A 24,879-nucleotide genomic window follows, 5' to 3' on the forward strand; every position below is an offset into this window, starting at 1 on the left:
GTCTGTTATTTCTGCCTGGGGTTTATATTTATAGCCCAACTCTGCCCAGGGGGGGTCGGGGGCATAAGGAGGAACTTGTTGCATTGTCCTGCATTAGTAAAGCAGAGGATTACTTTAAATGAGATGACAATTCCTAAGGTTGATGGGGGAAGACCTGTGTACCCCATAGCCAGTGACCAGTCTTTTGTCCCCTATAGGTAAAAGCCTGCTGTGACTTATTGTACATCCAGCCCTGGGCTGCCCCTTGGAGCAAATGTAGGGGCCATGTCATTTTATCTCCTGTCCTCAATACACTGATCTCCTAATTTTCTGCTACACAGGTGTGATTGTTCCATTGTATATTGTATTGTGTGCTGACAAGGGATGCCACTGCCGAGTTCAGAGAAATTACTCTTTAATTTATATAAAGAACACAGTCACACTACATAGTATGAGAAAATGTCTTCCTTTATAAAGAATGGTCACAGATTTGTCAGTTCAAATTTTTCCTGGAACACTTCAAAAAATGAACAGCAACACACATTTGCATACAAACATATCTTCGGTTGGTTATCCTTGCCTTGTAAGGCCATGCAGAAAATTGTCTATGAACACAGTGTGGAGGGTTGGCTGTACTTGTGCTTCTTGGCCAGCATTGCTGTTCACTCCCCTGCCAGCGGGTGGTGCTTCAGCGCTCACTGGTTTGGGGCAGAGATAGTGGCGGTCTCCTCTGCCTCTGGATGAATGTTGAAGAAAGTCAGAAATGGGATGACTTGTGAAGGGGTCTTCAGGACACCATGCTCCAGATCTATGCAGCTCTGAGAAAGTCAAGGAGTCATCATTCATCAAATATAACTATATACAGCTAAAGTGTTATCTTTTTTTTTTTAAACAAGCTCCACCTCCTGTCATTAAAGAGTATGTAAACCCAACATTTCATATTACTGATATGTGTCTGCTGTACTTGTATGAAAGAGTATCCTGTTCTCTTTGTATTTCTTCCTTTGTGTGAAATTCCTGGTGTCCCTGCCAGTCCCTCTGCTTTCCTATTAATAACTGACCACACTAAGCAGGAGAACGCCACATGGTCAGGAAAGAATTCCCTCAGTCTCTTTTCCCGAGTGATTAAGCTACATACAACATTATTACAAGTCACAAGGTGAGAGGGATCTGTGTCAGACATTTGTGAACACAGCCACAAACTGCACAGGCACCAGGATGTACATGATTGTGTGATCTCTGAGCTAGCACTTTAATCCAGGAAGTGGACAATGCCTGAACAAAGATGGCTCTGGCCTTCTGGAGAGAAAAGGTGTGGAAGACATTGCCGGGGTGGGGGGGTTACTGTCTTTGAGAGGTAATAAATACCTGGAAATATTACACTTACATAAATGGATATAAGTGCCCATTCACACTACTGCGACATGTCAGGCGACTGGTCAGCCTTAATAGGAGCGACTCAAGTCGGTCCGACTTAGAAAGTAGTTCCTGTACTACTTCGGGGTGACATCGGAGTGACTTGCATTGACATTCATTATATGAAGTCCGTGCAAGTCGCGCCGAAGTTGCGGTGCACGCGACTTCACAGGTTGCCCCCGAAGTCGTGCCGCGGTAGTGTGAACCGACACTAAGTCTTGTTTTAAAAAACAAAACCAAAAACATATATGTCATACTTACCTCCTCTGTGCAGTAGGTTTTGCACAGAGCAGCCCGGATCCTCCTCTTCTTGGGTCCCCCGCTTGGGCTCCTGGCCTCTTCCTCCTGCCAAGTGCCCCCACAGCAAGCAGCTTGCTCTGGGGGAACCCAAGTAGGCTCGCTCTCGAGCGGTGGCTCTGCATGTGCATTCACAAAGAGTCGTGGCTCGGCCCTGCCCCCTCCCTCTCCTCATTGGCTTACTGGCTGTGATTGACACCAGTGGCTCCCTTTGCTGCCTCAGCCAATGAGGAGTAAAAGTCCCTGGAGAGCCGAGGCTCTTGTGCAAGTCGCTGGATTGAGATGGGGCTCAGGAAAGTATTGGGGGGGGGGGAGGGGCTGCTGCACACAGAAGGTTTTTTTACCTGAAGGTAAAAAAAACCTTGAGCCTTTAGAACTACTTCAGGATGAAAAAATATATAGTATCCGATGATAGATCTAAAACATGAGTGATATGGGTTGGGCAATTGGCTCCCGCTGCTTGTCAGTGAGCCAATCAGGAGAGGAAGAGAGCAGGGCTGAGCCGCAGCTCTGTGTGAATAGACAGTCACACCCCACAGCCATAGAACGGAAAATGAAGGACATACCTTGAGTTTTACCAGTGTGTCCAGACCAATGCTGAATTCTGCACTGTCATCATCTGTTAGGGGGGAAAAAATAGATTCACCAGCAAATTTCCAACATAAAGCTTAGGGTAACAATGTATCAATCACTGTGATCATTTGTATGCTGCTGTCCCCTACACTGTGTCAGTATATTCTGCTCACTGCTACGCTGTCACTTCTATAGGCCTTTCATGGGAAAACTGGGAGCCAATGTGTAGAAAGAATAAAGTAGCTGTTGAAATCTTTGGGGGCCCATTCACACTTGTGAGTTGTGACAGTGCACTTCATTGTGAATAGCACCCCAAAGCATTGTACATTGCGCCCAACACACTGCGGCGCTTCACAATGCATATAATGCCCGTTGTGGTGAGCCGTCTTATTAAAAAAGCGCCATGCTCATTTTTTCATCCGTTGTGGTGGATAGGGTGCCCTTAATTCAAGACACGTTAAAGGGGAGTCCCGCCTGGAGAAAATTAATTCAAAGTCAGCAGCTACAAATACTGTAGCTGTTGACGTTTAATATATTATTATTATACAGGATTTATATAGCGCCAACAGTTTGTGCAGCGCTTTACAATATGAGGCAAGACAATACAGTTACAATACAATAGTGATCGACCGATATCGGTTTTTCGTTGCCAATACCGAAACCGATATTTTGGCCATTGCATATCCGTATTGGCCGATATTTTCGTACATTTAAAAACTTTTTTTTTTTTTTAACTTGACAGGTACTCTTGGGGAGGAATCTTGGGGTCTAAAAGACCTCAAACCCCTCATCTGCACTTAAAAGCATTCAAAATGCCAAGTTTGGCTGTTTTGAATGCTGTCATTTTTTTTTAATCCGGCGCCAGTACCCGTGACATCACTTCCGGGTTTTTACATGGAGACCTGATCAGAGCCGAATGCTGCTTTGATCGGGTCTTCGGCGGCCATGCAGGCTGGTTGCTCAGGAGACCCAGGCGACCCGCGGAAGGCGGCGGGAGGGGGGGGGGACACTCCCTGTAATGACAGCCGAGCGGCTTTCAGCCGCATCAGTTGTCATTACAAGACAGCCGACTGTCGGCTATGGATGCCGCTACGGGGGGTGATGCCTCTAGCTGCAGGCATCACTTCGGTACAAGAACTTTCCTAAATATCAGCAATATCGGTCACCTTGGTGGCCGATTCCGATATATATCGGGGAAAGTGCATATCGGCTCTCGATATATCCGCTTTGCCGATAATCAGTCGATCACTACAATACAATACAGGAGGGTTCAGATTGGCTGCCGGATGCTGCCACTGCCATTCTTTCTAAGGGAAACTGGCAATGAAGCCTTTCGGTTTCACAGCCGGTTCCCTACTGCGCATGTTTACTATTTGCTTCATAACAGATGTGCCTGCTGGGGGCGCTGTATATACTGTATATATTTACCCACCACAATTTGTCACAGCATGGCAGGTGTGATAATTATTGTTCTCTGGGTACCCCCCCCCCCCCACGAAAAAAATGATCTACGGCCCTGTGGCACAGTGTAGCAGTTCATCTCTCTCTCTGAGTCCCACCATGTATGCTGGTTTGTATTGCTTTGTGATTTCATAATGCCCTGCATGATCATTCCGTCTCAGTGATGGTTCCCCTTTCTGTTGCTAGAATCAGTCATTGTCTTACCAACAATCAAGGCACTGCTTGTCAGTTTCTCGTTTCCTACTTCGACGTCCACCGGCACCCTCCCCTGAGGGTCATTTAACCTCTGCAGCCTGAAAATCAAACTTAGAATAGTTAATGCCATACAACTGCAAGCTAGATAAAGATGGAAAATGTGGAAAATGCACATACACGGGTCAATGAAAACGTGATTCCTAGCCATGTCTGAGGATCTGTCCAATTCTGGGATGGCCGCCTGCGTCGGCGTCTTTCAGATTCTGTAGTAGCTAGCTCTGATTTACAAACTGCATTACCACCAATGGCCAACAGGTCACCAGCAATGTTTCAGCTGTAGCAAGGAGGTTGGTTTGTAAAAATCACCTGATTGGCTGTCATGGTCAGGGCTGCTTTTAGAAATCACGGGGCCCCATACAGCTTACCTGACAGGCCCCCCCCTTCCCCAGGCCGAAAGTGAAAGGACAGATTTATCAGTCCCTTTCACTGTAGCCTCAGCTGCACAGTTGAATGAATAGGAAGTGCTCTGAGATTTCCTGTTCATTCACTAACTGAAGCATAGTAAACACAGTTTACTATGCATCAGTGACAAATGGACACAGGAGTGACTGGTACCGATTGCTCAGTGTGTCCAATCAGGAATGCAAGGGACCAGTAAATTACATATTTACCTGCCCCTTCCCCTGCTCTCTATCCTGAAACATCCCCCTGTGTGTCCACAGCAGAGAGGAGAGGCGGGAAGCCAGCAGCGCTGTGGGGGAAAGGGGCTCTGGACAACAGATGGAGGGGGTGCATGTGCTAGAACCAATCCCCCTTTAGTGAAGCTGGAGGGAGTAAGAAGAGGAGAAGCTGGCAGCGCTGCAAGGGGAGGCAGAAGAGGATTGGTGTCTGCAATAAGACAGTACAGTTGGACCTCCTGCTCAGCAGGTGCCCAGGCCCCCCTTTTGAACTGATGGGGTCTGGGCCCAGTACAGTAAGGCGGGCTTTACTGCCTTGTCAGCGGCCCTGGTCATGATGATCACATGCTGATGCTAAAGTAACCAAGATACCCTGCAAATTGGTTTTCATCCATTAGTGTGCGTCCTTCTCTGTCAGTGATAGTACAGTCTCAGAACTAGGAGCGCACACAGGTGCATGCTTCTAATTCTAAAATGGAAAGTAGATTACTGTTCTGTAGGCATTGGAGAACCATGCCCAAGAACAATAAAATGCAGTTTGCACTGGTAGAGGGTACCAATAGATTTCTTTTTTTAATGCTGCACTGCATATTAGAAAGTAAAAAGTTAATTAAATGCACAAAAAAAACAAAAACTTATAATCTCTGTGATTGATTGTGACTGCTGATGTCATGGTAGCCATGCCAGTTTGTTCTCACCCATTAGTGTGAGACCCTTGCTGTTAGTAACAGTATTGTCTCAGAACTAGAAGCGCACACAGGTGCATGCTCCTAATTTTAAAATGGAAAGTAGATTAATGTTCTCTCAGCATGTGGCATCTTGCCTGAGAAAATTAATGTAAAGTTTGCCCTAGGAAAATGCAGTAGATTTCTTTAATCTTTAACGCTACACTGCATATTAGAAAGCAAAATATTTATTAAATGAACAAAAACTCTGTATTGCTCCATTGTATCTAAAAGCTATTTGTTCTGCCACACTCTCATGTATTTTTTATGTGATGTGTTGAACTACATTAGGTTGTTATTGTTTTGTTGTATGCTGACATGTAGTGGTGGTTTTGGTATCATCCTCCCCTTCCGTTTAGTGCTAGTTAGTTTAGTCCTAGCTAGAACCTCTCCAGTCTCCACCTCTTCCATCTTCTCTCATTCATTGGTTGTTCTTTTTAGAGACAGGGCTCAGAGAAGTAATTATCTTTCTACAGTTCAAGACTGGAAAAACATCCTTTATACTGCTCTTAGCTGAAGTAAAATTGCATTGGATATAACTTCCATGTGTTATTGAAGAGTTAAGCTGCCTGTGAATGGTGCCAAGTCAGCAGGTGACCATACTATTAAGGCAGACTGGGTCTAAGAAGGTATGTCAACTTTTAAAGTGGCATTTGAAACAGAACACTATTGGTTGAAAACAATGCTAAGGAAGGAGTCATAAATACTCCATATTTGTGTGTTAGCATTTCAGGTCTCGGTGAGTAATGGCTAATGAAATAATTATGGCATGCCTCCCAACTTTTTGAGATGGGAACGAGGGACATCTATTAGCAAAAGTATGTAGACATAGGACACCCCCCCCCCCCTGCCAAACCCCCTTAGGGAGAATTATACAAAAAAAAAAAAATGATTATTTAAACCCACAAGTGCTTTTTTTATTATTATTATTATTACCACTACTATTCCTTCCTATTGGCTTTTGAAATTTACAAATGCAGCAATTTAGAGTATTAATAAATGGTTTTGCACTGGGAAACACCTTTTGAAAGATAAAAAGTACATTTTATATACAACAATATTATTTATACATATATAGATTAGACCATAATGTGGGACAAATGAGGAGGAAAGAGGAAAAGAGGAACTTTGTTACAAGTCAGGGACAGTCCCTCCAAATCCGGGACAGTCCCTCCAATTCAGGGACAGTTGGGAGCTATGTTATAGTGTAAGAGAAAGGACTAGGCTGCTAGGATTGGGACCATATCTTACCCCAGTCTTTGCATGCACGACCTGGAGATGAGGTTCTCATAGTTTTCAATAGACAGCTTGCAAGGGACATCCTGCGTACACACCTAAGAGAAGAGAACAAACTTTAACATCAGAGAAAATCATTAACCTCCCTGGCGGTATGATTCTTTCCGATTTTATGTGCTGAAAGCGGTACAATTATTTTGCTAGTAATTCTTAAGGACGAGCAGCCCAAACCAACTATTTACGTATACATATATTATATATATATCTATATATATGTGTGTGTATGTGTATATATATATATATAAAGTACAGTAAAACTGCAGGAAAGGGCACTGGGGGGCAAACTAATATCAATTTATTTCATTTTGTAATGAAGTCAACGTGTTTGTGTTTTTTACTTTTCAAATTTGCTGCAGGTTCCACCCCCCTGCGAGTGTCACGTCGCAGGAGACGGAACCCGGGGCTCACAAGCATCGGGCGGAAGATCCAGCTGCCGTATAGCGAAGGGACACAACGCTGGATCCCGGCGACAAGGTAAGTAACCCTCTACAAGGATCCAGCGATGCTCCCTGGCGGTACCCCGAATGTGGCTCGGGGTTACCGCTAATGGCACTAAAATTTCACCCCAAGCCACACTCGGGAATACCGCCAAGGAGGTTAAAACAATACTGTAAAAGTGGCTCTAGTCTGCTATTATGGAGATTGTAACAGGAGGAAATGAGACCCACCAAGGTGGGTAGGAGCACCCGAAACCCTCAGTTGTGCATAAACACAGCTAGGACTTATGATATGGAAATCTCACAGCTACAGTAGCCAAGACATACAAGAAGCCAAGGGCTGAGTCAGTCCACCAGCCTTTACCTGAAATATTACTTTGAAGGTGGCTGACCTAACCCTTGAGGAAGCTACAGCCCCCATACATACTAATTATTCTGCAGCCTTCTTGCCAGTCCTATTACATCTCCACAGCTTCTCCTTCTTCCAGTGGTGGCGGGGGACCAGCATTCCTCCTGATATGAGTGACGCTCATGTAAGTCCTAGAGTATTGAGAGTCCAGCCAGTGTGATAACTTACCCCCTGAAGAGTGTAAATAACATTCTGGACTCACAGAAAATGGTCAGAATGATAGATTTTGTCCCAAAGAAGACCTCCAGTGCTGGACCGAGGAGGAAATCAGGAACAGTGCTGGAGCGTGGATAGGCTAAGACCAGATTGGCGCTACTTTTTTTTCTTTACTTGGTCAAATGTAAAATGATATCATAATTTCTACATTGTATTTAAATTATCTCTAGCCTACTACTATTACTCTAAATGATTTATCAATTAATAAACTTTGTAAAGATCCCCACACATTTACTTCTATGAATTCTGTGACACCTACTCACTATGTCCTGTGAGTCACACATTTCACAGTGCCTGCCTTCTGATCTACAGAGGAGCTGAGAGGAGGAGTTTTAGGAGGCAGAGTCAGTACAGGAAATACTGCTTGCAGACAGCATGGTACCATGGGGTACGTAGTCCTTAGAATTTGAAAATAATCAGCAGAGTAAATTTCCTTCAAAGTTTGAGAAAATGGGTTTCTAAAACTGATTGTTCCAGGGTTGATTGAAATTTGTAGGTAAAGCCTAGCTAGAGTCAACATTTTATTTGGTCTTAGATGACACAGAGAAGAATTAAAGCCCCTGACAATGTTTACTACTGTTTATAAGTGGGTTTACCCTCACTGCCTGTTCTGTATAGACTTTATCCTCTCAATGGGGACACAGATGAAAAGGAAAATATAGTTTTAGCAGAGTGAAGAAGAGATAGGTTTTTTTTTTTTACAATGTTTTTATTGGCTGCCTTGGCCTTCCTTCCCCAGTGACACATAGTCTTTTATTCCTTCTATGGATGTCAGCGGGACAGGAAGTACTGTAAGGGAAGATCTCTCTAATGAGGTCACAGACAGAAACAAAACCAGCCAGAAAATTTAAATCTAAACTTCCGCCACAAATGCTTTAATTTAAAATTTTTTCTTAATATTGACAAAGGATGTAACTCAATTTTGTGCAACCAAAAATATTTTGGAAACCCAGATATTACTTTGTACATAGCCTGTGCAGAAAGGAGATCTGTGGGAGGGACCCAGCAGGCTCCACCCATTACAGGCTTCCTGCAGAAAACGACAGAAGGGGGTGGAGACAAGACCAGTCACCCTGCACAAAGAGAGAGATCAGCAGTGACGGGTCTTTTTTACAGGAAGCTCCAGCACAGAGGGAAAGTTTCACACTGGATTACTGCACAGATCTGAAAGAAACACACAAAGCTCACTTATGCCTCGTTTCCACTGAGTAGTATGGTACGGTTCGGTTCAGTACGGTACAGTTCGGAACGGTACACCTTGCGTTTCCACTGCCAATAGTACCCTTTCATGATAGGCGTGGTGTAGCAGGAAAGCTGTGATAGACGATTCTCTCTCAACCAATCAAAGTTCTGCAGAGTGTAACTCCACCCTGTTGGTACGGTACTAATGTGCATGGTACCCCAACGAAAGGGTTCCAAAAAAGTGGTACGGTACGATTTGGAATTAGGGTACCATTCACAATGGAAACGGCATAAATAGCGTACCGTACTGAACCGAACCGTACCGAACCGAACCGTACCAGAAAGCTCAGTGGAAACGAGCCACAAGACTCAAATAATAATACACATGCCTCTTGTATTCAGGCAATCCTGGATTCCAGTTTTAATTCTTCCCCCTCTATCCAAAGCCAAAAAATAAAAATGACTGGATTTAGGCTTTAAATATTGCATTTGGGATGTTGGGTGATTGAGTGAATTGTGAAGTGTGTGTCCTACCTTACAACTAATCAGCAGGTTGCGTTGTGCCCAGCTCCCCGGAGTCTCCTTAGAGGTATAAGGGGGTTTTGTTGGCTGGTCCTGGACCGTATCAAAGTCTTCATTAATCTTCTCATCTACTTTAGCTGATTCATTGGTAGACTGCACTCCCAGGTTACAGAGAAGGAGGGACGATGCTAAGCTGCTGGTCTCTTTTATAGGGCTCCCACCTAGAAGACGTCTCTGGATCACACTGTGAGGTTGCTGCATTCAAAAACAGAAAGTGACATCAGTAGTGACAACACACAGATTTTACATCGGTTTCTATTTACAGAGTACAATGTACTAATCTTCCACCTTATTCTCGGCACCCCTCATCTGTCATTAGCAAAGAAGCTTGCATGTAAATGAATATACTCTCTATGGCATGGTAGGGCAATTCAGATCATCAAATATAATCTTTACCTAATTAACAATTTTGTCTTAGCTTCCAAAGCCAGGACTGCTTATCTGAAATCAGCTAATATAAACCAAATTACCAGAACCATTTTTTTCTGAGTCTGCCCTACTTATAACTGTACTTGTCTGAAACCTGCTAAGCAGCACCCAGCAGCAGGCAGGGTCAGCTTTGTTCTAGAGCCCCCCAAGGATCCCCAAAACACAGGTTGCTCTATTACAGAAATGTTTACTTCACTTAGGAAGACAACGCATTCCGCTCTGCTCAGGGCGGGCCCAAGGCACTGTGTTGCCTGGGTCCAAGAAGAAATTGCTGCCCACCGACCCCCCCCAAAAAAAATATATATATATCATGCCCACTAAAAGGCTCCCACATCCATTAATTTATAGAAATATAACATTTAGAAAATATTATATATACTGTTAACTTCTTCCATAACACACCACCAGACTGGTCCACCAAACACCCACTGTCTGTTCTGTCCTCCTGTCACTCCAGTGTCTACTGCGGCCACCACCCTAGAAGATCCAGCCTGCCCTGCGTGAGATGGAGTACGCTGATGTCTGACATCATTGCGCACGGGACGATCATGCGAGGGATGTTCCCCAGAGAGAATGCTTCGCCTCCTCATACTCATCAGATTGCACTACAGGCAGCAGTATGAGATGGGGAAATGCCACCCGTAATGTGCCGCAAACTGATGATGTAAAAACAAAAAAAAAAATCTTGGTCGTCAATTTCCAGCCCTCCTCAAAGTGCCACCTGGGTCCAATGGACACAGCAGGACCCATGGTAGGGCCAGTCCTGGTCCTGCTGGCCCATCATAATGATGGGCAGCCATGCCAAGCAATAGTGAGGTGCTGGAGGGGATGAGACTCAGCACTGACTTCTTTAGCAAAGTCAGTGTTGACACAATAGTGCATGCTGGGTTTGGGGGTTCTAGAACAGCACTGATGCTGCCTGTAGGCATCTAAAGGGATGTAGAAGGGTTTTCACTATTAATATGAACTCCAGGCACAAAAGCTTTTTATATTTTGGTCATTCGGCTTAAATACATTTAAAAATGTAAGTCCAGAAAAAAAAAAAAACAACTTATACTTTTTGATGTATTGGGAATGGATTATAACCCCTGTCTGGTTGTTACTACTATCCAGGGCTCCGTTATAGAGATTTCCTCTCTTCCTGTACTGTGTTATGGTGAGGCACTATTACCCTTTAGCAAAACATGTATTTGGAGCCATACAGAGAATTGAATCTTTAAAGTGTCTACAGTGTTATAAAAGTGCAAAAGTGCTTCCAACGTGCAATAAATATGTGCAATATGCAATGGTTCCCAAAGTGCATAAAATAAAGGAGAGTATGTGCAAAATTAAATATCCAGATATCTTAATTATACATTCAAATATATTGTATTAACATTTTTTTGTAAACACTGTGCAGTATAAAAATGATGAATGTACGTTTTTAAATTAATTCATATGAAAGAAGAGAAAAATTGTTTAAATAAATTAGGTGCAAAATATTGTGACTTCATAAAAATATAAAAAGTCCATAATTCTTTAGACAAAACGTCCATAATTCTTTAGACAAAACGGGGTTGTGGACCATTATCAGCAGGACAGGAAATGACCTGAAATCTCACTAATGGAGCCCCAGTTAGCAGTAAAAAAAAAAAAAAAAACAGGGGCTCTAATCCTTTCCCACTCCACACAGAACCTAAAGCTGGATACACACTATCCAACTTTTGTGGTTAGATTTCCTTTAGATTTACCTTTTCTATGTAGTGCAATGGCCTGCCAGATTGCATACAAACTGAAAGTGTTTAGGTTTGACCTCATATTATCTGGTTTTGGTAAGTCTAAAGGAAAAAGTCTTCAGAAAATTGTATAGTGTGTATGGCCCATAAGAAAAACCCTTTTAGCTGACTTGCACATCAACTGTTGGCCTAGATCTTAATCTAAATGTTATTGAGATTGGTGACACAATAACCCTCTCTATGTTGGGTTGCTAACTATTCAGAAAAATATGGAGAGTCCATACAAAACACACAAATATAAAGATTGTCAGGAAAATGTGTTTGCTTTCTTGAATTTGAGGAACAGCCAGTTGGAGCCGGTTCCCAGGAAGATGATGCAGTGAAAATGAATTAGTTGTCAGCCTGGCACAGAGCATGGAGCATTTAGTACATCACACAGCAAACTACAGAGTGATGCCAACCTGCCCAGGCACACAGCAATGATCATGCTGCCAAATAACGGATCGCACTGTTCTGTGGGCTGGTCACTGATAACACGGTGATGTGTTCATAAAAATTAAGCAGTCTGTTAATTTTTGGACAATTGTCTGTAAAATAATTGATTTTGGTTTGGCAAAACCGGCCTTGTCTCCTTTTAAGTGGAAGAAGGGATGTTGGCAAGCCTATCTCATCTCCCACAAACACGGCACTGCCGAATGTCATGCCTTGATGCAGCAAAACCAGATAATACTGATCTAATGATTCTGCTTGTGATTCCTGAGACTGCAAGAAATGGCTTCACTTACCCTCTACCCTTCCACAATCACGCCATTCCACTGGCATACTATGATTTAGAGTTACACCCCTAAACAACTCCTTTCCTCCTGTATACTGTGAATGACAGTGACAACCCTGAGAAACCCCTTTCCTCCTGTATCCTGTGAATGGCAGTGACACCCCTGAGCAACCCCTTTCCTCCTGTATCCTGTGAATGACAGTGACACCCCTGAGCAACCCCTTTCCTCCTGTATCCTGTGAATGACAGTGACACCCCTGAGCAACTCCTTTCCTCCTGTATCCTGTGAATGACAGTGACACCCCTGAACAGTCCCTTTCCTCCTGTATCCTGTGAATGGCAGTGACACCCCTGAGCAACCCCTTTCCTCCTGTATACTGTGAATGACAGTGACACCCCCGAACAGTCCCTTTCCTCCTGTATCCTGGGAATGGCAGTGACACCCCTGAGCAACCCCTTTCCTCCTGTATAATGTGAATGACAGTGACACCCTGAGCAACCCCTTGCCCCCTTATCCTGTGAATGACAGTGACACCCCTGAGAAACCCCTTTCCTCCTGTATCCAGTGGATGACAGTGACACCCCTGAGAAACCCCTTTCCCCCTGTATCCTGTGAATGACAGTGACACCCCTGAGAAACCCCTTTCCCCCTGTATCCTGTGAATGACAGTGACACCCCTGAGAAACCCCTTTCCCCCTGTATCCTGTGAATGACAGTGACACCCCTGAGAAACCCCTTTCCTCCTGTATCCTGTGAATGACAGTGACACCCCTGAGAAACCCCTTTCCCCCCTATATCCTGTGAATGACAGTGACACCCCTGAACAGTCCCTTTCCTCCTGTATCCTGTGAATGGCAGTGACACCCCTGAGCAACCCCTTTCCTCCTGTATAGTGTGAATGACAGTAACACCCCCGAACAGTTCCTTTCCTCCTGTATCCTGTGAATGGCAGTGACACCCCTGAGCAACCCCTTTCCTCCTGTATCCTGTGAATGACAGTGACACCCCTGAGCAACCCCTTTCCTCCTGTATCCTGTGAATGACAGTGACACCCCTGAGCAACTCCTTTCCTCCTGTATCCTGTGAATGACAGTGACACCCCTGAACAGTCCCTTTCCTCCTTTATCCTGTGAATGGCAGTGACACCCCTGAGCAACCCCTTTCCTCCTGTATACTGTGAATGACAGTGACACCCCCGAACAGTCCCTTTCCTCCTGTATCCTGGGAATGGCAGTGACACCCCTGAGCAACCCCTTTCCTCCTGTATACTGTGAATGACAGTGACACCCTGAGCAACCCCTTGCCCCCTTATCCTGTGAATGACAGTGACACCCCTGAGAAACCCCTTTCCTCCTGTATCCAGTGGATGACAGTGACACCCCTGAGAAACCCCTTTCCCCCTGTATCCTGTGAATGACAGTGACACCCCTGAGAAACCCCTTTCCCCCTGTATCCTGTGAATGACAGTGACACCCCTGAGAAACCCCTTTCCCCCTGTATCCTGTGAATGACAGTGACACTCCTGAGCAACCCCTTTCCTCCTGTATCCTGTGAATGACAGTGACACCCCCGAGCAACTCCTTTCCTCCTGTATCCTGTGAATGACAGTGACACCCCTGAACAGTCCCTTTCCTCCTGTATCCTGTGAATGGCAGTGATACCCCTGAGCAACCCCTTTCCTCCTGTATACTGTGAATGACAGTGACACCCCCGAACAGTCCCTTTCCTCCTGTATCCTGTGAATGGCAGTGACACCCCTGAGTAACCCCTTTCCTCCTGTATACTGTGAATGACAGTGACACCCTGAGCAAGCCCTTGCCCCCTTATCCTGTGAATGACAGTGACACCCCTGAGAAACCCCTTTCCTCCTGTATCCAGTGGATGACAGTGACACCCCTGAGAAACCCCTTTCCTCCTGTATCCAGTGGATGACAGTGACACCCCTGAGAAACCCCTTTCCTCCTGTATCCTGTGAATGACAGTGACACCCCTGAGAAACCCCTTTCCCCCTTTATCCTGTGAATGACAGTGACACCCCTGAGAAACCCCTTTCCTCCTGTATCCAGTGGATGACAGTGAAACCCCTGAGAAACCTCTTTCCTCATGTATCCTATGAATGACAGTGACACCCCTGAGAAACCCCTTTCCTCCTTTATCCAGTGGATGACAGTGACAGCCCTGAGAAGCCCCTTTCCTCCTGTATCCTGTGAATGACAGTGACACCCCTGAGCAACCTCTTTCCTCCTGTATCCTGTGAATGACAGTGACACCCCTGAACAGTCCCTTTCCTCCTGTATCATGTGAATGACAGTGACACCCTTGACCAACCCCTTTCCTCCTGCATCTTGTGATTTTACAATAACATCCCTGATTAGTCCCTTTCCACCTTCATCATGTGACTGACAGTCACACCCCTAAGCAGTCCCTTTCCTCCTGTATCCTGTGAATGTCTGTGACACCCCTGAGCAACTTCTTTCCTCCTGTATCCTGTGAATGACAGTGACACCCCTGAGCAACCCCTTTCCTCCTGTATCCTGTGAATGGCAGTGACACCCCTGAGCAACCCCTTTCCTCCTGTATCCTGTGAATGACAGTGACACCCCTGAGCAACTTCTTTCCTCATGTATCCTGTGAATGGCAGAGACACCCCTGAACAGTCCCTTTCCTCCTGTATCTTGTGAATGACAGTGACACCCCTGAGAAACCCCTTTCCTCCTGTATCCTGTGAATAACAGTGACACCCCTGAGCAATCCCTTTCCTCCTTTATCCTGTGAATGACATTGACACCCCTGAGCAACCCCTTTCCTCCGGTATCCTGTGAATGGCAGAGACACCCCTGAACAGTCCCTTTCCTCCTGTATCTTGTGATTTTACAATAACATCCCTGATTAGTCCCTTTCCACCTTTATCATGTGACTGACAGTCACACCCCTAAGCAGTCCCTTTCCTCCTGTATCTTGTGAATGTCAGTGACACCCCTGAGCAACTCCTTTCCTCCTGTATCCTGTGAATGTCAGTGACACCCCTGAGCAACCCCTTTCCTCCTGTATCCTGTGAATGACAGTGACACCCCTGAGCAACTTCTTTCCTCATGTATCCTGTGAATGGCTGAGACACCCCTGAACAGTCCCTTTCCTCCTGTATCTTGTGAATGACAGTGACACCACTGAGCAACCCCTTTCCTCCTGTATCCTGTGAATGACAGTGACACCCCTGAGCAACTTCTTTCCTCATGTATCTTGTGAATGGCTGAGACACCCCTGAACAGTCCCTTTCCTCCTGTATCTTGTGAATGACAGTGACACCCCTGAGAAACCCCTTTCCTCCTGTATCCTGTGAATAACAGTGACACCCTTGAGCAACCCCTTTCCTCCTTTATCCTGTGAATGACAGTGACATCCCTGAGCAACCCCTTTCCTCCTGTATCATGTGAATGGCAGAGACACCCCTGAACAGTCCCTTTCCTCCTGTATCTTGTGAATGACAGTGACATCCCTGAGAAACCCCATTCCTCCTTTATCCTGTGAATGACAGTGACACCCCTGAGCAACCCCTTTTCTTCCTGTATCCTGTGAATGGCGTTGACACCCCTGAACAGTTTCTTTCCTCCTGTATCTTGTGAATGACAGTGAGACCCCTGACCCCCTGTATTCTGTGAATGACAGTGACACCCCTGAGCAAACCCTTGCCTCCTGTATCCTGTGAATGACAGTGACACCCCTGAGCAACCCCTTGCCCCCTGTATCCTGTGAATGATGGTGACACCCCTGAGCAACCCCTTTCCTCCTGTATCCAGTGGATGACAGTGACACCCCTGAAAAAACCCCTTTCCTCCTGTATCCTGTGAATGACAGTGACACCCCTGAGCAACCTCTTTCCTCCTGTATCCTGTGAATGACAGTGACACCCCTGAGAAACCCCTTTCCTTCTTTATCCAGTGAATGACAGTGACACCCCTGAGAAACCCCTTTCCTCCTGTATCCAGTGGATGACAGTGACAGCCCTGAGAAGCCCCTTTCCTCCTGTATCCTGTGAATGACAGTGACACCCCTGAGCAACCTCTTTCCTCCTGTATCCTGTGAATGACAGTGACACCCCTGAACAGTCCCTTTCCTCCTGTATCATGTGAATGACAGTGACACCCCTGACCCACCCCTTTCCTCCTGCATTTTGTGATTTTACAATAACATCCCTGATTAGTCCCTTTCCACCTTTATCATGTGACTGACAGTCACACCCCTAAGCAGTCCCTTTCCTCCTGTTTCCTGTGAATGTCAGTGACACCCCTGAGCAACTCCTTTCCTCCTGTATCCTGTGAATGACAGTGACACCCCTGAGCAACCCCTTTCCTCCTGTATCCTGTGAATGACAGTGACACCCCTGACCAACCCCTTTCCTCCTGTATCTTGTGATTTTACAATAACATCCCTGATTAGTCCCTTTCCACCTTTATCATGTGACTGACAGTCACACCCCTAAGCAGTCCCTTTCCTCCTGTATCCTGTGAATGTCAGTGACACCCCTGAGCAACTCCTTTCCTCCTGTATCCTGTGAATGACAGTGACATTCCTAAGCAACCCCTTTCCTCCTGTATCCTGTGAATGACAGTGACACCCCTGAGCAACCCCTTTTCTTCCTGTATCCTGTGAATGGTGTTGACACCCCTGAACAGTCCCTTTCCTCCTGTATCTTGTGAATGATAGTAACATCCCTGAGAAACCCCATTCCTCCTTTATCCTGTGAATGACAGTGACACCCCTGAGCAACCCCTTTTCTTCCTGTATCCTGTGAATGGTGTTGACACCCCTGAACAGTTTCTTTCCTCCTGTATCTTGTGAATGACAGTGACACCCCTGAGAAACCCCTTTCCTCCTGTATCCTGTGAATAACAGTGACACCCTTGAGCAACCCCTTTCCTCCTTTATCCTGTGAATGACAGTGACATCCCTGAGCAACCCCTTTCCTCCTGTATCATGTGAATGGCAGAGACACCCCTGAACAGTCCCTTTCCTCCTGTATCTTGTGAATGACAGTGACATCCCTGAGAAACCCTATTCCTCCTGTATCCTGTGAATGACAGTGACACCCCTGAGCAACCCCTTTTCTTCCTGTATCCTGTGAATGGCGTTGACACCCCTGAACAGTTTCTTTCCTCCTGTATCTTGTGAATGACAGTGAGACCCCTGACCCCCTGAATTCTGTGAATGACAGTGACACCCCTGAGCAAACCATTGCCTCCTGTATCCTGTGAATGACAGTGACACCCCTGAGCAACCCCTTGCCCCCTGTATCCTGTGAATTACAGTGACACCCCTGAGAAACCCCTTTCCTCCTGTATCCTGTGAATGACAGTGACACCCCTGAGCAACCTCTTTCCTCCTGTATCCTGTGAATGACGGTGACACCCCTGAGCAACCCCTTTCCTCCTGTATCCAGTGGATGACAGTGACACCCCTGAGAAACCCCTTTCTTCCTGTATCCTGTGAATGACAGTGACACCCCTGAGCAACCTCTTTCCTCTTGTATCCTGTGAATGACAGTGACACCCCTGAGAAACCCCTTTCCTTCTTTATCCAGTGAATGACAGTGACACCCCTGAGAAACCCCTTTCCTCCTGTATCCAGTGGATGACAGTGACAGCCCTGAGAAGCCCCTTTCCTCCTGTATCCTGTGAATGACAGTGACACCCCTGAGCAACCTCTTTCCTCCTGTATCCTGTGAATGACAGTGACACCCCTGAGCAACCCCTTTCCTCCTGTATCCTGTGAATGGCAGTGACACCCCTGAGCAACCCCTTTCCTCCTGTATCATGTGAATGACAGTGAAACCCCTGAGCAACTTCTTTCCTCATGTATCCTGTGAATGGCAGAGACACCCCTGAACAGTCCCTTTCCTCCTGTATCTTGTGAATGACAGTGACACCCCTGAGCAACCCCTTTCCTCCTTTATCCTGTGAATGACAGTGACACCCCTAAGCAACCCCTTTCCTCCTGTATCCTGTGAATGGCAGAGACACCCCTGAACAGTCCCTTTCCTCCTGTATCTTGTGATTTTACAATAACATCCCTGATTAGTCCCTTTCCACCTTTATCATGTGACTGACAGTCACACCCCTAAGCAGTCCCTTTCCTCCTGTATCCTGTGAATGTCAGTGACACCCCTGAGCAACTCCTTTCCTCCTGTATCCTGTGAATGTCAGTGACACCCCTGAGCAACCCCTTTCCTCCTGTATCCTGTGAATGACAGTGACACCCCTGAGCAACTTCTTTCCTCATGTATCCTGTGAATGGCTGAGACACCCCTGAACAGTCCCTTTCCTCCTGTATCTTGTGAATGACAGTGACACCCCTGAGAAAACCCCTTTCCTCCTGTATCCTGTGAATAACAGTGACACCCCTGAGCAACCCCTTTCCTCCTTTATCCTGTGAATGACAGTGACATCCCTGAGCAACCCCTTTCCTCCTGTATCATGTGAATGGCAGTGACACCCCTGAACAGTCCCTTTCCTCCTGTATCTTGTGAATGATAGTGACATCCCTGAGAAACCCCATTCCTCCTTTATCCTGTGAATGACAGTGACACCCCTGAGCAACCCCTTTTCTTCCTGTATCCTGTGAATGGTGTTGACACCCCTGAACAGTTTCTTTCCTCCTTTATCTTGTGAATGACAGTGACACCCCTGACCCCCTGTATTCTGTGAATGACAGTGACACCCGTGAGCAAACCCTTGCCTCCTGTATCCTGTGAATGACGGTGACACCCCTGAGCAACCCCTTTCCTCCTGTATCCAGTGGATGACAGTGACACCCCTGAGAAACCCCTTTCCTCCTGTATCCTGTGAATGACAGTGACACCCCTGAGCAACCTCTTTCCTCCTGTATCCTGTGAATGACAGTGACACCCCTGAGAAACCCCTTTCCTTCTTTATCCAGTGAATGACAGTGACACCCCTGAGAAACCCCTTTCCTCCTGTATCCAGTGGATGACAGTGACACCCCTAAGAAACCCTTTTCCTCCTGTATCCTGTGAATGGCAGTGACACCCCTGATAAACCCCTTTCCTCCTGTATCCTGTGGATGACAGTGACACCCCTGAGCAACCTCTTTCCTCATGTATCATGTGAATGACAGTGACACCCCTGAACAGTCCCTTTCCTCCTGTATCATGTGAATGACAGTGACACCCCTGAGCAACCCCTTTCCTCCTGCATCTTGTGATTTTACAATAACATCCCTGATTAGTCCCTTTCCGCCTTTATCATATGACTGACAGTCACACCCCTAAGCAGTCCCTTTCCTCCTGTATCCTGTGAATGTCAGTGACACCCCTGAGCAACTCCTTTCCTCCTGTATCCTGTGAATGTCAGTGACACCCCTGAGCAGTCATTTTCCTCCTGCATATTATGAGTTCACAATAACATCCTTGAGCAGTCTCTTTCCTCCTGTATTCTGTAATTCTCAGTAACATCCCTAAACAGCCCCTTTCCTCCTGTATCCTGTGACTGATTGAGCAGTCCCTTTCTTACTGCTTCTGGTGACTGACTTGAAACCTTAGAGCAGTCCCTTTCATTCTCTATCCTGTGACTGTCAGTGATACCTCTGAGCAGTCCCTTTCCTCCAGCAGATAATTTACATCAATACCCCTTAGCAGTCCCTTTTTTTCCCACATCCTGTGATTTGCAGTCACACCCTGAGCAGTCCATTTTTCCTATACTCTGATTTTAACAGTGACACCTTTGAACAGTCCATTTCCTTATGTACCCTGTAATATACAGTGACACCCATGAGCTCTCCTTTTTTTTTTTCCTGAACCCTGTGAGTGACAGTAACAGTCCTGAGTACCCCCCCCCCCTTTTTTTTTTCATCCTGTGATTGTCAGTGACACCCCTGAGAAATCCCCTTTTCCTGCATCCTGTGATTGACAGTGACACCCCTAAGCAGTTTTTTTTCTCCACCATCCAGTGACGTATAGTGACACCCCTGGGTATTCCCTTTTTTTTCTGCATCCCATGATTGACAGTCACACCCCTAAGCAGTTTTTTTTCTCCACCATCCAGTGACGTATAGTGACACCCCTGAGCATTCCCTTTTTTCCTGCATCCTGTGATTGATAGTGACACCCCTAAGCAGTTTTTTTTTCTCCACCATCCAGTGACGTATAGTGACACCCTGAGCATTCCCTTTTTTCCTGCATCCCATGATTGATAGTGACTTCCCTAAGCAATTTTTTTCTCCACCATCCAATCTCGTATAGTGACACCCCTGAGCATTCCCTTTTTTTTCCTGCATTCTGTGATTGACAGTGACACCCCTGAGCAGTATTTTTTCTCCACCATCTAGTGACATATAGTGACACCCCTGAGCATTCCCTTTTTTCCTGCATTCTGTGATTGACAGTGACACCCCTAAGCACTCATTTTATTTTTTTCTTCCTTTTTCCTGTATTCATTGGCAAGTAGTGACACCTCTAAACAGTCCCTTTTCTCCTGCATCACGTATATGCTAGACAGGCAATACCTGGGCTATTTGTAGGATTCTTTGAAGATTCAAAATCTTTGCATGATTGGAATAATGGTAAGTAACAATAATAGTAATAGGAGTAGTACATATTTTGCCATCTTTCTTTACAGCTTGAACAATAGTCGGTTGGTGTTTTTTTTCCTCTATCTTAAACAGTAGCAGATACTATTAGACCTTTACCCTTTTATGCTAAAACTATCACTGGTTTCGATAACTGGTATCGACCAACAGAAAATTCTACTGAAAAATGTGAAAATCATTTTGACTGATTTTCCCCTATTTTTGCGAGTCATCCTTTTTGTGTGTTCCGATTGTCCTTTGTGCACCCCAAAACCTTTGCTGAAGTGTTATAAAACAAAATGCCTTGCTGTCTGTGGTGGGACCAGTTCTCGCAGGACCCCCACAGTGCTGCTTGCACGTCTTCTAGCACAGAATCTAAAATTTTACAAGTGACGCATCACTACCCTGTCCCACCTGCTGCATAAACCCAAAAGCAGCTCCCTTATCCCCCCCCTTTTCTTTTCCAGTTTACTCACCAGGTCCTTGGAGGTGCCCAATCTCCGCAGCTGGTCCAGTGGCAGCAGATCTGCAGAATCCTTGTGAACAAACTGGGTGGCCTGTTTGAGGCGCCTCTGTTGGTGCAGGATGGCTGTGCCCCTCAAGTCCTGATCTTTTCTCGGGGATCCCCTGATCTTGGCATCTTCTGACATACCCACTGGGGGCTTCTGAAAGCTCATGTTGCAAAGTAGGGGACCCTCTGCAGACGGTCTGTACCCCCCTTGCCCTCTTCTTATTTTGCTGTGTGTGTGCCCCCTGGACTGCCTGTGTCCAATCCTTCTGATGTGTCTCTGTATGTTTCTGGGGGATTCCTCTGTTAATTCCCCTCCTCCTCCTCCTCTGCAGTGATTCCCCTTTCCCTGCCTCCTCCTTTACAAGCTATCCATCCTCTGCCACTGTGCACAGCTCTCTCTCCCCTCCCCTCCAATCTTTCCCCCCCCCACAGCACAGGTCTCGTGTACAGTCCTGTTACGCAGTTTAATGGGTCCCTGTCGCCTCTGCCAGCTACTTCTGCAAAAGCATCACATCCCAGCAAGTCTGTATGCGCATAGCGCCAAATCCTGGCTGAACAAAGCTGTTAAGAAAAAAGGATGCACATTAATTTGCAGGGCTGCAAAAACCCTAAGAGTATCTTTTTTACTGACAGATACCTAAATGTTTGCTGACAGCTAGCATTTGTCCACAGTGCATTGTTATGCAGAGCGCAAACACAGGCTGCAGATGGGCAATGATTGCACAGAATTGAATGTGGTTTAGTCTTTTTATTTATTTTTTTTATTATTTCACTTTAGACATTATGAGAGAGATTTACTAAAACTGGTGCAGCTGTGCATGGTAATCAATCAACTTCCAGGTTTTATTGACAAATCTTAATTGAACAAGCTGAAGTTAGAAGCTGATTGGTTACTATGCACAGCTGCACCAGATTATTATTATTAATGTTATTTTACAGGATTTACATAGTGCCAAGTGCTTTACAATATAAAAGAAGACAATAGACCAATAATACAATTCAATACAACAGGGTTAGGAGGGCCCTGTTCCTGTGAGCTTACAATCTATAGGGATGGGTTCTGTGTTTGAGTCGAATGTAAGTTTGACTTGAACATCAGCTGTTCGTGTGTTCGGCGAACGAACAAATGGGGCACTCGGCGGGAAGTTAACCCGCCCCATAATGCACTGCGCTGTTCCAGTCCATTGATTGCTGATGATTGGCCAAAGCATGCACCTGACCTGTATGCTTTGGCCAATCTCACCACTTTTGGTGTCCCTATCACTTATAGTTAGTGAGCAGTGCCATGTCAAGCTGACCAAGATTTCCCATAGAGGTTAATGTTAAAGATGGGGAGCAGTGCCATGCCAAGTTGACCAATATTTCCCATAGATGCCAATGAGCACTGTAAGCTGAAAATTGGTCTGAGCAGGAAGGGGGTAAAAGTGCCCTGTATTTAAGTGGTTAAGGAGAACCCTATGACAGAATTTAAAAGAAAAACAAAGTGGGGTCCCCCCCCAAAATCTATACCAGGCCCTTTAAGTCTGGTATAGATTGCAAGGGGAGCTCCACACCAAAATTAAAAAAAAAAAAAAAAAAAAATGCATGGGATCCCCACAAAATCCATACCAGGCCCCTTGGGTCTGGTATAGATTTTAAGGAAAACTCCATGCCAAAAAAAAAAAAGAAAAACGTGGGGTCCCCCCCAAAATCCATACCAGGCCCTTATCCGAGCATGCAGCTTGGCACCAGGAAAAGGGGGGGGGAAACGAGCCAGCGCCCCCCCCTCCTGAACCATACCAGGTGGCTTACCCTCAAAATAGGGAGGGTTCTTTGGGGTGCCCCCCAAAGCACCTTGTCCCCATCTTGATGGGGACACGGGCCTCTTTCCGACAACCCTGGGCTGTAGTTGGGTCTGCAGGTGGGGGGGGGGCTTATCGGAATCTGGAAGCCCCCTTTAACAAGGGGGCCCTACCATACCCATTCACCAAAAAAGTGTAAAAAAGTAAAAACCACAGGAAACAGTTTTTGACAAGTCCTTTGCTAAAAATAAAAAAAATAAAAAATAGTGTCCCTCAATGTGAATCCATCATCAATTACGACGCCTGCTGGACCCAAAAAATAGAAAAAACAAACGCTTTGAGGCTACCCACTGTATGCCTGATCTTCAGCTTTGACAGTTCCTTTAAAGGCAAGGGGCAGGGTCACTCGGCTACGTCACCGTGTGGCACCGCCCCTTCTGACATCACATGCCACTGGGGGATGCCCCCCCCTTGTTGAGGGCATGTGGCCTGGTATGGTTGGGGGGGTCCTTCCTGACCTTCCAGATGGATTTTTTGGGGGAGACCGTTTTTTTCATTTTTTTATCTGTATTGCCTGGAGCTCACAATACATTACAGCCATGAGTAAGTTTATATGACATTTTTTCCTTTAGAAACGTCAGTATTGCTGCAGCAGGCTCCATACATTGTGCAGATGCGCCACTTTACAGGCACATCAAGGGGACCCCCCAGGCACGATATTTAAAGGAATTTTTCATTTTTATTGTTTCACTTTAAGCATCATTTAAATCACTGCTCCTTTAAAAAGGATAATTAAAAAAAAAAATGTTTGCATTGATACATGTCCCTCATGGCAGTGCTCAGGTCCCCATACACTTTTAATGGCAATAACTTGCATATAAGCCTTTAAAATGAGGATTTTTGATTGTTCATGTTTGTGTCTCATAGACTTTAATAGGGTTTAAATGTTCGCTAGAACTTTTTCCCTGTTCGAGATGTTCTGTTGCAAACAAAACAGGGGGGTGTTCGGCCTGTCCCTAACAATCTAATAGGGAGGGGCTGGTAAAACAAAAGGTAGTAACTGTTAGGGGTGAACTGATGAGGGAAGTAGAAGATTCCTTTGTTAGCTGAAGGCAGGATGAGACTCCCTGAGAAGATGAGTTTTCAGGGATCGCCTAAAAGTGGACAGAGTACGGGATAACCCGACAGATTGAGGAAATGAGTTCCGGAAGACGGGAGAGGCTCTGGAGAAGTCCTGGGGACGAGCATGGGAGGAGGAGACAAGGGAGCTAGAGGTCAAATTCTGTGTGCACCCGTTTTAGTAAATCCTCCCCTATGTTTGTAGACATTAACTGACAGCTGTGTTTTTTATACTACATTGGAAAAACACAGAAGGTAAAAAAATAATATGCAGGTTTAGAAAATTGGAATTTTATTTTTTGTTTCTTTCTACTGACAGTTTTAAATACACTTACTGACAGCATACATGACCAGTGACACAGAGGTAGCAGAATTGCACATTGTTTTTAAATGTACTGACAGTTATATAAATGTTTACTGACAGATTCATCCACAATGTGTAATGCCTCGTACACACGGTCAGATAATCGTACGAAAAAACTCGCTTTCGACCTGGTTGCACGATAATCTGATCGTTAGTACA

At 45.6% G+C, this 24,879-nt stretch overlaps 1 protein-coding gene across 1 annotated transcript; it reads right to left on the reverse strand.

Annotated features, from left to right (window-relative positions):
* Positions 1-381: 381 nt before the first annotated feature.
* Positions 382-21,819, reverse strand: NRIP2 (nuclear receptor interacting protein 2). The gene is made up of 6 exons (XM_082256015.1): positions 21,422-21,819; positions 9,398-9,640; positions 6,575-6,657; positions 3,931-4,019; positions 2,259-2,311; positions 382-797 (listed from the first exon to the last, which is right to left on the reverse strand). Exons 1-6 carry the CDS (start codon positions 21,620-21,622, stop codon positions 675-677), a joined length of 792 nt encoding a protein of 263 aa, XP_082112141.1. The 5' UTR covers positions 21,623-21,819; the 3' UTR covers positions 382-674.
* Between the last annotated feature and the right edge of the window lie 3,060 nt (positions 21,820-24,879).

The sequence above is a fragment of the Pelophylax lessonae genome, assembly GCF_965119305.1.
Source record: "Pelophylax lessonae genome assembly, chromosome: 4".
In the NCBI taxonomy this organism is placed as follows: Eukaryota; Metazoa; Chordata; class Amphibia; order Anura; family Ranidae; genus Pelophylax; species Pelophylax lessonae.